This window comes from Xenopus laevis, chromosome 6L (genome assembly GCF_017654675.1).
Source record: "Xenopus laevis strain J_2021 chromosome 6L, Xenopus_laevis_v10.1, whole genome shotgun sequence".
NCBI classification, from domain to species: domain Eukaryota; kingdom Metazoa; phylum Chordata; class Amphibia; order Anura; family Pipidae; genus Xenopus; species Xenopus laevis.
Window position 1 is genome coordinate 73,440,037 of NC_054381.1, and position 16,705 is coordinate 73,456,741.

Sequence of the window (16,705 nt, forward strand, 5' to 3'; positions counted from 1 at the left end):
GCGCATTCGCTCGTGCAGTGCCAGCGCTAAAACCATGCAGGGCCATCTCTAGGACCTTGTGGGGCCGGTGCTTTGACCATGTGCCTCCCAAAATCCGGCCCTGACAGTAATGTTACATTTTGATAAATCTGCAACAAATCTGCTTAGTGTTGAATTGCCAGGATTGACATATATATTCTCCTATTTTACAAACTTTTATTGCCAGACAGTTTTTGAACATTGTGTCCTGAAAATAATGAAAGATTTCACAGAGGAAACAATCCAGTCCCTTCTGTCAGTTTGCCTAATGTGCCAACTTCCTTACATGCAGTTTACCCTGTATCCACATCTTGTGGTTAATGTACAATATGAATTCCTTCCCTTGCAGTGAGACTAGCAACTCTAGCTTAGTTAATGATCAACAAGGTTCACTTGCCCCCTGCCAGAGGCTGGTCACTTCAAGAGAATTCCTCTCAGAGCCACGGTTTTGTGGAGCTGCCCATATTACATCACAAGAAGGAAGTTGGGGAATGCAAGTGGAGTTTGCGCAAACTGGAGCCTATGACTAAAAGTGCACTCTGAGCCTGTCCTTAAACACATAAAAGGACTTTTGCAGAACCAAACATTATGCTGTCCATTTTAAGACATCTGTGTGCAAATGACAATGTGTCCTGTTCTCTCCACAGTCTATAATCTCAGCATTACTAATATCATGCCTCCACAGTTAGGGACTATGTTCTCCTCCTACATGTAAGGGAATTGTTTGGGCTGCAGCAGCTTCCTCCTCCCCGCCCATCTCCCTCTGTCCTGCAGTGCTCAGTCATTCCTCCTCCCTGTTATGTACTTCATCTGAGCAAATCCCTACTCCCTCCGACCTCTTCCCCGATTCGTCCATGTTGCAGCATTTTACCTGGTATCTTCTCAGTGTCAGACTGGGGTGTCCAGGGCCCAAGGGGATGGCAACTCAGGGTCCGCCCCAACCCAGTTGCAAGCTCATCTGTGCGACCAGACACCCAATGCCACCCCAAACCCCTCTCCCACTCGTGCAGCGCATACCAGAAACTTTCTCCTTGCGGGTGTAGCCCACAGTAATGGCCCTGGGTTGGTGGGGTCCACAAGGGCTGGGGCCCCCGGTGTACTACCTATTGCAGCATTCTGTTCCCAACGATCTTTATACTTTTTTACTACAAGTTATTTTAAGCACTCACAGTTACTAAAACTTATATTTTGAGCACTGTCTGCAATTAAAATAAAATAGTTTGAAATGTAACAGTAATCCTGTTAACAGTGCTGTTCTGGGGCAGAAGCCCCTATGCTGCTCCCCTCTTGCTCCACGCTGACACAATTAGTTCCCAGAGCAGGTCAAAGGAGGCCACATCGCTAGTGCAGATTATCACTATCAGCTCTTGTAGTTACCAGAGATGGCCATTTGCTAGCAGCGCTGAAAAAGCACATAGCTGTATTTAGGGATTCCTTTATTATAAATTAATAGCCATGTTTACATTTTGATTAGTTGAAATGAAAGTAACATAGTACTGTATGATTGCACTCAATGATTCTGTAAGTTTACAGTTAAAATACAAGGACTTTGGGGATGATTATCCAGGGAGGTGATGTGAGAGTCCAGAGGAATCGGGGAGCAGGTAGAATTCTGCAGCAAATAGAATGCTGAATGAATTATGGAGCAGGATGGAGGGAGCAAGAATCAGAAAGGTGAAAGTATGCAGCAGCCTGGAACAAACGCTTACACATAGGAAGCATGTAGAATGTTTCAGCACAGAGGAACTACAGAGCAGGACAGAGGGAGGCGGCCAGAGAGAGCAGGAGCAGAACAGAGGGGAGTAGGGAACAGGAGGGAGGGAGTAGTAATGAGCAGGACAGGAAAAGTATGCTGCACCCTGAAACAATCGCTTATACATAAACGGATTACTCGCAGTTTAACTGGGGAGGCTCGAAAATAACTTTTTGTAATCGAGATTTGACTTCTATGAGAGCAGGAGGAATACTTTTGCAAACCAATGTCCTAAAATGGAGAACCGTAAGGATAAGGAATGCTGAAACCAATGCGTGGGATGTACCCTTGCTCGCTGAACCGCTACTTCTTTAATCACATTCAGTGCCTCCCTTGACTTGGATGTTGTGCGTGGCATGTTGTTGCGGCCCCTGTGTGACTAAGCTCAGTGGACCAGTTTTCCGCACGTGACTAAGCTCAGTGGACCAGTTTTCCGCACAGATAAATCTGGAAAAACTGCTCGGCATTGGTGGCATGGATTGCTCCCGCACAGCTGTCCCTAGCCTGCTGCCTGTGTAACATGGAGTGCACCATCCCCGCTCAGTGCCAGCTGCTTTTCCGAGCCTGCGAGGACGGAGATTATGAGAGTGCAAAGAGGCTCCTGGAACCGAGTTCCGAAGCGCCGGGGAGTGGGGTAGTGGTGTCCGAGCCGCCCTTGGTGCCAGTAGACTGTACTGATGAGGATGGAAACACCGCACTACAGCTGGTGGCTGGGGGAGGCCATGAACCCATCGTCAGATTTTTACTTAGAAAAGGAGCCTCTGTAGACACTAGGAACCACTATGGATGGACCCCACTCATGCAGGCTGCCAGGTACAGTATATTACCAACTATATATATATATATATATATATATATATATATATATATATATATATATATATATAGATATATATATATATATATATATATATATATAATCTGTGACAAGTATATTTTGTATTAATCACCACATTCATGGTGCTGCATAGCTCACTGAATTAGAAAGGATAACACTGCACAACATCTGTGCTAATATTCTGATCATTTGAACAGTTTGTAATATGCTTCTTCTTCTATTTACTATATTTGCAAAAACAGTCAGTTCTGTATAATCAACTGTGCATTTGCTGGACAAATTAGCTGTTTCTGAAAATGTCTGCCCAGTGCAAGTTGGATCATATGTTACTAAATGAATGGAAGAGCGTAAGAATCAGAGCTGGTGTGATAAGCTATTATTAGCTGATCCGTGTATCAACCAGTCAGTGGAAAAGTTAAATATCTAATGTTGTTTTGTTGTTCATTTTAGTCCTACGTGACTTCTAAACCTTTTACTGCTCTGTTCTCTGGCTAGTTTGTTCTCATATATTGTACTTCTAACAATTCATTGCTGAATTGCACTTGATCTGCAATTCACAGGAACCAGAGCATTAGCATGTAAATAGGCCTCCCAGTCATCAATCATTTGGAAATTTCTTTCCCACTTGTTGATACCTTAGAGTTCCAGAGTGCAATCACACATCTGTGTTAACTGATAGCTATACATCTTTTTCTCTTTGTGTAATTTGCTAACACAAAGGTGTCATAAGCATACCAATAATGACCTCACAACAATATGTGATGTCACAAGCATACAGTATACCAACCCACAATAGTGTTGTGATACTGATGTTTCAGGCCACTGACGAATAACTTCAAACAAAAGTTTTTTCTAATCTCTAATTTTTGATTTTGGTTGGTTCCTGTTTGTTGATCTGTAACTGGGGTAATGAGCACTAGCAAGACCTAGCTGGGTCAGATAGTTTGAGGGGGAACAGATCAGCAGCAGGATGATGAGACAGTTAGCTGGGTGGCAGTTAGAAAATCTAGTGTGGGCAAAAGGAAAAGGGAGACTGCTTCGGGGTTTATATATCCCAACAGATTTGCCAGATTGTGTGAAGAAGTTGGGAGTGCGAACTCTGGATTGGGCTGATCTCTCTAAAAGCTGGAAGACCAGTTTCTCTAGTAGTTGTTGGGGGGAGAGAAGAGCCAGGCCTAAACAGATTGTGGTTGTAGGGGATGTATTTATTATGAAAGTAGATAGGGTAATCTGTCGTTAGAGATAGCTACAACTGAACAGTTTGCTGTCTTCCTGGTGCCAGGGTTCAGCATGTGGTTAATCGGGTAGACAAATTATTGGGTGGAGCTGGGCATGACCTGGCTGGCTTAGTACATATTAGTACTAATGACAAAATTAATGGTAGATGAAAGACCTTAAAGAGTGAGTTAAGGGATCTAGGTTCTAAGATGAATTAAATAATTAATTGCATGCTCCAAAAATAATGATATAATTGGTATTACTGATACCTGGTGGAATGAAACATGTGACTGGGCTGTGAATTTAAATGGTTACACCCTTTTTAGGTGGGACAGAGGGATTAAAAAGGGTGGAGGAGTGTGTTTGTATGTAAAGCCCGAATTAAAGCCATGCACTAAAGAAATACCCATTAATGGCACTGGTGATGGTGTGGAATCCCTCTGGGTAGAGATTTCAACTGGGCAAAAAGGTTACAAAGAAAATTATCATTGGTGTATGCTATAAACCACCTCGTAAAAGTGATGAGAATGAAGCCCAGCCACTTGTAGACATAGAAGCAGCTTTGCAACTAGGTCAGGTTATTACTATGGGTGACTTTAATTATCCAGACATTGACTGGGGTTATGGGGTTGCCAAGACAGAAAATGCTAGTAGGTTTGTAAATCAGGGGAATGACAACTTTTTATTTCATCTCGTTAAAGAACCTACTAGGAATGATTCTCTTTTGGATCTTGTAATAACTTATAATACTGAACTTATCTTTAGCATTTGCGTGGGTGAGCATTTAGGGAATAGTGATCATACCATGGTCTCCTTTGAGATTATGTTGCAGAGGCAACTCTATAAGGAAGTAACTAAAACACAACATTTTAGATGTGCAAACATTGATAGTATCAGGGCATCTCTGCAACATATTAAGTGGGAAATGCTTTTGACAAGGTTAAACACAAAAACAAAAATGAGATATTTTTAAAATGCTGCTTAAAGGAACAGTAACATCAAAAACATTTTTTAAAAAAATCGTTAGTTTATTAGGAAATAACTTACAGAAACTCCTCTTCAGAAAAGGCGACATGGCACCCATCCATTCTGCTGCGCTTGTTTTCTCCATCCTGGCTATTCCACTGACAGAGTGTCCCCCGAGAAGCCCAGCCTCATCTGTCCATTGGGGGAAGCGTGGCTGCCGGCATACTCATGAAGACCAGGAAAAATCAAGTGGCCGTGGTGTCAGCGTGGGCTTCGGCAAAGCCCCCCGCAGAGGAGGCAAAAAGACTGTGCTGGGCGCTGGCGGCCTCCCCAAGCACCAGCTGTGGAAGAGAAAGTCCCGCAACTGACTGACTGACAGGACCCCCTTTCAAAGGCTGCACCGCTGCCACTGTAGCTCTGGGAGTTCGCAGGGAAATCGCGTGTGCGTCGGACTATGACTTCCGGGATCCAACAGTAAATACTTCCAATTGCCAGTGCCTATGGATAAGTCTGAGCCGTACAGAACTGGAATTAGGGTGCACTTACCCCCAGGATGAGCGATTAGGATATCGATCGATGCAGTCAGTCAGTTGCTGGACTTTATCAAGCGCCGCAGAATGGATGGTCGCCATGTCGCCTTTTCTGAAGAGGACCGGAAGTGGAGTTTCTGTAAGTTATTTGCTAATAAACTAACTAACAAATTTTTAAAAAAATGTTTTTGATGTTACTGTTACTTTAAGCAGCATTTTAAAAAGATCTCATTTTTGTATTTGTGTTTAACCTTGTCAAAAGCATTTCCCACTTGGTGGCCACGCCCCCAAATACACGCCTATTTTACAAAAACACACCCCTTTCCGTTGGTTGTAATGGCAGCATCAGAGACACAGTGTGCACTAGCATTTAAAGCAGACAAAGTGGCCCCCATCATTTAATTTGACAGGATAATTGTTTTTAACAGGTCCTTGGTATATGGAAATCATGAATGACACAATAAATTTTAATAGAGCTCTTACATGAATTTACCTATTTATAGAATCAATTCATAATGAAATGCAATTAATAGGCTTCCTTCTCCTCTCTCTCTCTCTCTACTACACCCCTCTGTGATCCTGTGTGAGCGCAGAAGAAGAGAAGACTCCTGCACAGACTGACTAAGGTTTACCATGTGGTTGTGGTGGGTGGCGGCACACTGCAGCAGGCAGTCTCTCCCTCTCTCAGAGTCTCCCCACACAAAACAGACACACAGTCGGAGTCCGACTCCAGCCAGCAAAGCCACGGGGGAGGGGGCGTGCATAACTGTTGTGATGTCCACACTCTGTCTCTCCCCACCCACCCAGTCACTAAACTTTATTGTCACTTGATCCTTACGAGTAGCACAAACTGACACTGGGGGCAGGACGGAAATCTGATGGAGGGCGGAGAGCTCGGCTATTATTGTGAGAAGCAGGTAATGTGAGGCAATAGGCCAACTTCCACTCACCAACCCTCCGCCTCTTCCTGATCTCTGTCCCTCCCGGCATCAGCGCCCCCAACCCCTGTCTCTTATGTGTGGGGAGAGAGCAGGAAGTACCCGAACTCAAAACCCGGAAGTAGCAAGATGCCGCTGCCCGTGCCGGATCCAACAACAAGAACAGCTGGCACGGGTCCCCGGGTCATCTTTGCTACTATCCGGGACAGCGGGACAGGAAGAGGAAATTGTGACTCTCCCGCTTAATGCGGGACAGTTGGGAGGTATGCTAATGATGCATGGTTCACACATGGAAATTTAAAAGAAACTAGAACATGTTAAGATAAACAAAGGTCCGGGACCAGATGGTATTCATCCCAGGGTACTTTGAGCTTAGCTCTGTGATTGCCAAACCTCTTTACTTCATTTTTCAGGATTCATTGAGGCCTGGCATGGTGCCAAGAGACTGGTGAATTGCTAATGTGGTGCATCTGTTCAAAAAGGGATCCCTTTCTCTCTTCCAGTTAGTCTGACATCAGTTGTAGGAAAGCTTTTCAAAGGGTTAATAAGCTTCATTGCAAATAATGTGCCAGCATGGTTTTATGTGTAATAGATCTTGCCAGACCAATTTAATTTTTTTTATGAGAAGGTGAGCAGGGACCTCCATTCTGGTATGTCAGTTGATGTGATATACTTAGGCTTTGCTAAAGCATTTGATACAGTGCCACACAGAAGGTTACTGGTTAAACTAAGGAATGTTGGCCTGGACCTGGATAGAGAATTGGCTAAGATAGATTACAAAGAGTGGTGGTAAATGGAACATTTTCTAATTGGACCAGTGCTGTTAGTGGAATACGCAAGGCTCTGTACTTGGTCCTTTGCTTTTTAACTTGTTTATTAATGATCTGGAGGAGGGCATTGAATAGGAATTGTCAGATGGTCCCTAACTGCTGTGCAAGAAAACAATCATACTTATGAACAGCAGGGGGAGCCCCCGCCTTACTTCCCAGTCATGCAGAACTCAAGCAGCTTTGTTTTTATCCCTGTAGAGCAGTCGGCGACAGTGTCGAGATTTGTATTGGATTTTATTTTTGCCTTTACATCCCCTTTACTTTTTCCAATCCAGCTGCAGGGACAAAGATCATGGAGCCAGATTTAAATAGATAAACTGGGATTCTATTTGGTGGATTATTTTGCTGCAGCGACTGGTTCTGCAGAGTTGGAGAAAGTTTATATTAAAAAATACAAAAACTATAAAATCCACATTAGATTACATGACAACACAGGACCCAGTGCAGTCTGCATATTCTGATTATTAATCAGTCTGGCTGTATTGGCTTCTTGTAGATATTATTTGACTTGTGCTGTTTTTGATAATTTATGATGATAAGCAGCCCAGACCACACTGAGCATGTGCACAGTCTTGCAAAGATGTTTAACAAACCTTCTGTGTGGCACTGTATCAAATGCTTTAGCAAAGCCTAAGTATATCACATCCACGGACATACCAGAATGGAGGTCCCTGCTCACCTTCCGTTGGTTGTAATGGCAGCATCAGAGACACAGTGTGCACTAGCATTTAAAGCAGACAAAGTGGCCCCCATCATTTAATTTGACAGGATAATTGTTTTTTAACAGGTCCTTGGTATATGAAAATCATGAATGACACAATCAATTTTAATAGAGCTCTTACATGAATTTACCTATTTATAGAATCAATTCATAATGAAATGCAATTAATAGGCTTCCTTCTCCTCTCTCTCTCCTACACCCCTCTGTGATCCTGTGTGAGCGCAGAAGAAGAGAAGACTCCTGCACAGACTGACTAAGGTTTACCATGTGGTTGTAGTGGGTGGCGGCACACTGCAGCAGGCAGTCTCTCCCTCTCTCAGAGTCTCCCCACACAAAACAGACACACAGTCGGAGTCTGACTCCAGCCAGCAAAGCCACGGGGGAGGGGGCGTGCATAACTGTTGTGACGTCCACACTCTGTCTCTCCCCACCCACCCAGTCACTAAACTTTATTGTCACTTGATCCTTACGAGTAGCACAAACTGACACTGGGGGCAGGACGGAAATCTGATGGAGGGCGGAGAGCTCGGCTATTATTGTGAGAAGCAGGTAATGTGAGGCAATAGGCCAACTTCCACTCACCAACCCTCCGCCTCTTCCTGATCTCTGACCCTCCCGGCATCAGCGCCCCCAACCCCTGTCTCTTATGTGTGGGGAGAGAGCAGGAAGTACCCGAACTCAAAACCCGGAAGTAGCAAGATGTTGCTGCCCGTGCCGGATCCAACAACAAGAACAGCTGGCACGGGTCCCCGGGTCATCTTTGCTACTATCCGGGACAGCGGGACAGGAAGAGGAAATTGTGACTCTCCCGCTTAATGCGGGACAGTTGGGAGGTATGCTAATGATGCATGGTTCACACATGGAAATTTAAAAGAAACTAGAACATGTTAAGATAAACAAAGGTCCGGGACCAGATGGTATTCATCCCAGGGTACTTTGAGCTTAGCTCTGTGATTGCCAAACCTCTTTACTTCATTTTTCAGGATACATTGAGGCCTGGCATGGTGCCAAGAGACTGGTGAATTGCTAATGTGGTGCCTCTGTTCAAAAAGGGATCCCTTTCTCTCTTCCAGTTAGTCTGACATCAGTTGTAGGAAAGCTTTTCAAAGGGTTAATAAGCTTCATTGCAAATAATGTGCCAGCATGGTTTTATGTGTAATAGATCTTGCCAGACCAATTTAATTTTTTTTATGAGAAGGTGAGCAGGGACCTCCATTCTGGTATGTCAGTTGATGTGATATACTTAGGCTTTGCTAAAGCATTTGATACAGTGCCACACAGAAGGTTACTGGTTAAACTAAGGAATGTTGGCCTGGACCTGGATAGAGAATTGGCTAAGATAGATTACAAAGAGTAGTGGTAAATGGAACATTTTCTAATTGGACCAGTGCTGTTAGTGGAATACGCAAGGCTCTGTACTTGGTCCTTTGCTTTTTAACTTGTTTATTAATGACCTGGAGTAGGGCATTGAATAGTAATTGTCAGATGGTCCCTAACTGCTGTGCAAGAAAACAATCATACTTATGAACAGCAGGGGGAGCCCCCGCCTTACTTCCCAGTCATGCAGAACTCAAGCAGCTTTGTTTTTATCCCTGTAGAGCAGTCGGCGACAGTGTCGAGATTTGTATTGGATTTTATTTTTGCCTTTACATCCCCTTTACTTTTTCCAATCCAGCTGCAGGGACAAAGATCATGGAGCCAGATTTAAATAGATGAACTGGGATTCTATTTGGTGGATTATTTTGCTGCAGCGACTGGTTCTGCAGAGTTGGAGAAAGTTTATATTAAAAAATACAAAAACTATAAAATCCACATTAGATTACATGACAACACAGGACCCAGTGCAGTCTGCATATTCTGATTATTAATCAGTCTGGCTGTATTGGCTTCTTGTAGATATTATTTGACTTGTGCTGTTTTTGATAATTTATGATGATAAGCAGCCCAGACCACACTGAGCATGTGCACAGTCTTGCAAAGATGTTTAACAAACCTTCTGTGTGGCACTGTATCAAATGCTTTAGCAAAGTCTAAGTATATCACATCCCCTGACATACCAGAATCGAGGTCCCTGCTCACCTTCTCATAAAAAAAATTAAATTGGTCTGGCAAGATCTATTAAGCATAAAAGCATGCTGCCACATTATTTGCAATGAAGCTTTTTATTAACCCTTTGAAAAGCTTTCCTACAACTGATGTCAGACTAACTGGCCTATAGTTTTGAGGCTGAGAAAGGGATCCCTTTTTGAACAGAGACACCACATTAGCAATTCGAGATGGTGACCCTCTGTGGCCACCTTTGAAAGCATAAATCATTTGTTTGATTAGGCTTGTGGTGCAGTAAGTTCATGTTTATGTTTAGTATGCAAAATACAGCATTTCTAGCTGTATTCGTATTCTATTTTTGAATTTACTTCCACTTTAAGAAGGATATAAATGAGGTGGAGAGAGTGCAGAGACTTGCTATCAAGCTGGTTAGAGGGATGGAAGACATACATTACGATGGTAGACTGTCAAGGTTGGGGTTGTTTTCTCTGGAAAAAGGACACTTGCAAGGGGACAGACATGATTACACTTTACAAGTACACTAGAGGACATTATAGACAAATAGCAGGGGACCTTCTTACCCATAAAGAAGATCACTGCGCTAGAGGGCACCTCTTCAGAATAGAGGAAAAGAACTTTCATTTGACGCAGTGTAGGTGGTTCTTCACAGTGAGGGCAGTGAGATGAAATTCACTGCTAGGTGTTGTTGTGATGGCTGATTCTGTTAATGCTCATATGTGAGTGTATGGAAGGGTCAATGTCAGTGTGTGTATGTATGGATGCTGGGTTTCATTTGGAAGGGTTGAACTTGATGGACTTTGTTTTTTTTTCAATCTGATTTAACTATGTAACGATGTAAGTAAAAGTTTACATTGACATTTCTTGTAAAACAATTAATCAAATGTGCTTCTAATTTAGAGGAGGTGTTAAATGGCTGCTGGGTCATTGGTCATATGGTATGTTGTAATGCTGAAATTCTAGGAGAGGGCTGCATCTGGAATTTATTTTTAACAAAAAAGCTAATTTTATGACAAGTTTAACAAACTGCTCTCATTCCTCTGGTGTTCCACTGGTGTTGCGGTTGTATAATTTGTTTTTACTGGTAATACATTGTTATCCTAACAATAAAGCTCAGTTTGTCAGAACAATATACTATCAGTAAAGTAATAAGCAGTATATACTAAAGTAAAATCAGTAAACTATACTACAGTAACATCTACCAATAACAGTGTAATTGAGACCCATTGGGTCCATATCACTGACATCACCAGATTGCAATGCAATAATCCATTCTAAACATTAGGATGAAGTACAAAGAGCCTTTAAGATCTTAGTATCTCCCAGCTCTGATGTGCCTTAAAACTTTCCCCAGTCTTGTTCTTTGTAATCAAAAAGGTGCCAGTAGGACTGTGCTTCTACAAGAAGGTACAAGATTAATCTTATTTTCCCCACTCTGATACTTTTTCACGCCTGGGTGGAAAACTATTCTTTGGAAAACACTGTAATTACTTCAAATACAGTTATATTTGTATTCATCAGTATGGTGACCATTCCTTTGAGGTTTTATTTTATAAGACTCACCTCAGGCTTAGGTCATTTGCACTTGGGCCACCTGACTTGACTGGTGAGTGATCTTATTGCTTCTATGTTTATTGTGGATACAGGTGCTGAAATTTAAATAAAAAGATCAAGAATTGCTTTTCTGCATTTGTTCCTATCATTGTGGGTATCGATTCATATAGAATGAGACATTACATTATACATGTAGTACTGTGCAGTGCAATTCACTGGAACATGTGCCATGGCAACAACAGATTAAAATGCTTATAGTTATGGTATTAACGTTAATAGAGGCAGGTCAGTTGTTTTTGTTCACCTTCAATTACACGCATAGGGGGTCTATTTTCCAAAATGCTCTGAACCTAGGATTTTCTGTTTTTTTTTAACATGATGTGGTTCACCATACCTTAAGACTAAAAATAATTTTTATTTTTAGGTCAGGTCATCTACATGTTGCAATGATACTTTTAGAAAATGGTGCAGATGTGAATGCACAGAACCGTCTGGGAGCCAGTGTCCTCACAGTAGCATCAAGAGGAGGTCATGTGAATGTTGTCAAGGAACTTCTAGACCATGGAGCCTTTGTAGATAATTATGACCATTTTGATGTTAATATGGTTAGTAGGAATGGAGAAATTGAGGATATGCCTGATATAACAGCACTGATGACAGCCACACAACATGCCCATGAAGCTGTGGTACGTCTACTGCTAGACTGGGGAGCAGATGTAAATTATAGAGTAAAGACCACAGGCTGGAATCCATTGATGCTTTCTGCACTCCACGGACGTGTGAGTGTGGCACAGCAGCTTGTAGATAGGGGAGCTGATCCTGACCAAGTGAATATTTTGGACAAAACACCTTTTGAAATTGCACTTAACTTCAAGCACAAAGATATGAAGGATTATTTGGATTCTATAACAAAGATTAGACCTAAAACTGGTAAGTATATTTTAGACAAAACTCACCTCTATTAATAGCAGCTTATGCAATTTCTCTGCTCAGATGTCTAAGTACAACCAACAACTGTTTTCACAAGTTGTTAATTCACTTTCTTGTTTAGAGCCACAATTTCTCTTTATTTTGTTTATGCTGTTCATACAACATCATATTATTACTTAAAAAAATATTTGTATCTCTCATAGGCAAAAGTAAAATGAGGCTACAGGAGGCTAAGCCTCCAAAAACGAAACATCATGTTATTATAATCTGTCATACTGGGCAGGAAGTAAGCACAATAATTACCATGTTGCTGGAAACTTGGCTGTTTCTAGTCAGGTGATACTGGGAATTTAAATTGCGCATAATATGTAGGATAGCAAATTTATCATTAGAGGTATGGGATCTCTTATCTGTAAACCTATTATCCAAAAATCTTATAATTGCAAGAAGGGCAGATATACCTAGGTGTGAATTTTTTCCTTGTAGCGCTTCGCCACACTCAGACGTTAATTCACAGTGCATACGCTTATTCATCAAAATGCAAAGTTACGTCTTGGCAGACAAACGCTGGTGAAGCGTCGCCAGCGAGAATTCGTCAGCACAAGGATTTCATAGCTAACTTTCGCTAGCGTTACTTTCTGCCCAGTGAAACTTCGTTAACACGCTTAGGTCAATTTGAATAGGACGGGTACATATAGGTCATATATACGTCTTTATTAGTGATGTTGGTGAGATTGCTGGAAGTGTTAACTTATGGAAACAAAATAAAGACAAAAGAGATCCTCTAATGCCCCAGACATGAGCCCACCCTAATAAAAATGTGGCATGTATTTCAATTGGTAAAAAAATGTAAGCGTCTTTTTTTTTATGACTTTTTCGGCATGCAGGATATGATGTCACTGATATAAGATTGTGAAGGATGTAGCTTCATCTTATCAGTTCGCCTGTTATAACCTGGTGAAGCAGACTGGCGAAAAGGGTAACGTAGTGGAAAATTCACACTTATGAATTTGCACAGTAACTATCGTTCACCTGAGCGAAAATTCACCTGGCGAAAGGGCGCTAACTTCGTGAGGGCTGAGTTCTTTCGCTAGAGAATTGTCCTCTATGCCTGTTAGTAAATTGACCACGTCCCTGCAAAGTGTCGTTTTGTCTAATTTTTGTTAGTGATGGCGACTTCGTTCTTTAATAAATTTCCACCAATGTGTCCATTTTTAGCTAATACTTTTTTTTTCAAAATGGTTTCCTTTCTCTGTAATATTAACAATACAGTGTACTTGATCCCAACTGAGCTGTATGAATCCATACTGGTGGCAAACCAATCCTATTAATATAATTCCAAATTACAGAAATATCACATCCAAAAACACATAGGTCCCAGGGATGATCATTCAGGTGCCATCAACTAACTGACATTTCATGCCTATTGGCTATGCGCTTATATGTATCACATTGATCTGCTCATACAGTTTGCAAGCTTAACAATCTGAAAAAAAACATTGGGGTTTGCACTCCCAGTTTGTCTAATACAGTGATGGGAGTTTATTGGTGAAATAAATTAATGTAAAACAAAATTTCATTGTGCCATCCCACACCAAGCTTATGCCCTATACAGGCCTGGACTAGGAGTCAAAAAAAGCCCTGTCATTACATGTACACATAGGCCCAAACAGCCCCCTACCAGCCCACTATATGATAACTTTCTATCAGTAGCGTTCGTTGAGGGGGGCGGGCCCTGGTGCGTGACGCGCAGCCGGGCCCCGCCCCCCTCTGTACCGCTGCATTTTCAGCGACGAACGGACTGCCGGGGGGCCCTGAGGGGGTGCGGGCCCTGGCCCGCTCGCACCCCCTGCTCCCCCGGTAGTTCTGCCACTGCTTTCTATGGAGCCAAACAGCAGCCCTTCTGGCATTTGCCAGAACCCACAGATTGCCAGTCCGGGCCTGGCCTACAGAACCTTTATTTGTAGAGGTTTGGAGCAAAGTGAAACTGAATCACTTCAGGAAAACAGCTAAGTTGCATAACTGAGCAAAAATGCATACAGCGGCATCCTTGCGTGATCTAAGCATGTTACCTGCAGCAATTCTTCAGCACCCACTATGGCAAGGTATTTTCTGTGTTTTGTTGCCAAGACAAAATGCAGGGAATGAAACGCCACATGTCATTGCCCTTAACAGCTAAAGCTTTCTTTTACCTGTAATTTTTTTTTTGCAGATGAAGAAAAGAAAAGACCTGATGTATTTCACGCTGTGAAGATGGGTATGTTGTTTCTTAATATTCACTTGCTCTGCATTGGAAAGGCACCTTTTGCCAGTGTTGAATGAAATATTATTAGACACAGTAAAACACTGCAGCAGAAGCAAGAGGTTCAAGTACATATCTTACAGTTTCAGTTTTCTTTGTCCACCAAGATTGCAGCTGCAAGGGGAAATAAAATCACTTGAGTTTAGAGCTAGTTAAATGGAGTAAACGTTATAGGATCTGTTATCTGGAATGCTTGGGACCTGGGGTTTTCTGGATAAGACATCACAGCTGCTAGGATTGTTTTGCCACCAAAACCTTGAATTGAAAAATTGTAATTTTAAAATACCAATCCCATTTGCAAATATTATGTATTTATTACAGTGCAAGTCCTGTAAAACTCCTTAATCAATAACGTATAGTGTGAAATACTGGGTGAAAATTTGCAGAAGTGAGTGCTCACATATGGCCCCAAATGAGGAATGGGTTAATAATTATGCCAAATGAGTATACACTGAACTTGTTTTTTTTTACTAGTAAAAGGTTTGACTATTTTAGAAATGTTTATAAATCTCTTTATTAGAAATTTACATCAGCTCAAAGTGCCTATGTTCTGATAATGCCTAGGAAATGTACAGTTGGTTAAACTGATTGTTGATGAAGATCCCAGCCAAGTCAATGCTGTAAATGCAGATGGAGCATCTCCTTTGATGATTGCTGCAGTGACTGGAAAACTGGAGCTGGTAGAACTACTGGTTGATAAAAATGCAGATATTAACAAGCAGGACAGTGTTCATGCTTGGACTGCACTGATGCAGGCCACATACCATGGGTAAGTGCAGGTGTACTGCTACTACTAAATGAGTGGGATAAATGAATAAATTACTTGTGGAGTGTGTGTCAGACATCTGCAGTGAAACATTCTGAATGTTGTACTATTTTGCTTTTTAAAACTACCAAAAAAATTATTATAGTTTCTATGGTGTTTTGCTTTTTGTTTTAGAAACAAAGACGTGGTGATATTTTTGTTAAATCAAGGTGCAGATGTCACTCTCCGTGCAAAAAATGGCTACACTGCATTCGACCTAGTTATGCTGCTAAATGATCCAGGTTTGGATATATTAAGGTTTATGCTTGTCTCTTCCCTCTTGTTTGGAAACTTAAATATAGTTTGAAACACTTGACTATTGCTACTGTTGATAGAATCCCTAGTTGCATCATGACTATGTAGGTTTTATATACTGTAATGTTATTTACTACTAATTAAGACAATAGGTTCTCCCAGGTTTGTGGGATATTCTTATATATTACATTTGCACCAGTGTGCCAAGGTTGCCTGTTAATGTGAATGAGGCAGCCTGCCCCATGCAGAGAAGCACAAGTCCTGCATGCTATACCTGCTATTGACCAAGTGTAAAGAGCCCCCTTTTGCTCATTGTATCCCAGTGCAAAACCATTCTATAAGGACAGGAGAGGCCAGGGAGGAATGTAAATATATTTTTTTCAAACAATTCCAATTTTTCCCACCCTCCACATTTTTTCTGGGGAGAACACTGTCTCTATTCCATTTTTTTCTACCCTTTGTAGTTTCAGCATTAGGCACACACTGGTATAATTGAAAGTTAACTAATCATTGTTTAGCACTGCAATATATTTTTTCAACTTAATGGGCAAACCGTGAAAGAATTGTATTCAACTGATAATTTTCCACCATGGTATAAATTGCTTATCATTTCATTGATTTCTGTTTGTTCTAGACACTGAACTTGTGCGACTGCTGGCATCTTTCTGTTTGCAGATGGACAAGGAAAAGTCCAAGCAGAAAAGTAAATCTCAGTTGCTCAACACCATGAACAAACAGTCTTTTACCATACCACCACCAACTGAAGACAAAGCTGGATTAAAGGTAATATATATATATATATATATATATATATATATATATATATATACTGTAACTTTTTTTTAAATAGTCAAAAAACTCTGAACTATTGCAAGTGGATCAATCCAGTTCACTGGAAGGCTATGGGTGGGTGGTATTAGACGCAATAAGAGAGTGATTATATCACAATATGTGCACAGTCCCTTTTTGAACCCCCAAATCAA

At 41.6% G+C, this 16,705-nt stretch overlaps 1 protein-coding gene across 2 annotated transcripts in view; it reads left to right on the top strand.

Annotated features, from left to right (window-relative positions):
• The first annotated feature begins 1,252 nt into the window (after positions 1-1,252).
• LOC108719044 (ankyrin repeat and SAM domain-containing protein 6) overlaps positions 1,253-16,705 on the top strand; it is a 65,264-nt gene continuing 49,811 nt past the window's right edge. Inside the window, exons 1-6 of one of the 2 annotated variants that reach the window (XM_041566174.1) lie at positions 1,253-2,584; positions 11,855-12,360; positions 14,573-14,617; positions 15,227-15,431; positions 15,603-15,709; positions 16,357-16,505. In XM_041566174.1, coding sequence (XP_041422108.1) covers positions 2,292-2,584; positions 11,855-12,360; positions 14,573-14,617; positions 15,227-15,431; positions 15,603-15,709; positions 16,357-16,505 — 1,305 coding nt within the window. In that variant the 5' untranslated portion in view covers positions 1,253-2,291. Of the gene's footprint in view, positions 2,585-7,876; positions 8,362-11,854; positions 12,361-14,572; positions 14,618-15,226; positions 15,432-15,602; positions 15,710-16,356; positions 16,506-16,705 lie in introns of those variants that run through there. The other variant, XM_041566175.1, reaches the window with a different exon arrangement.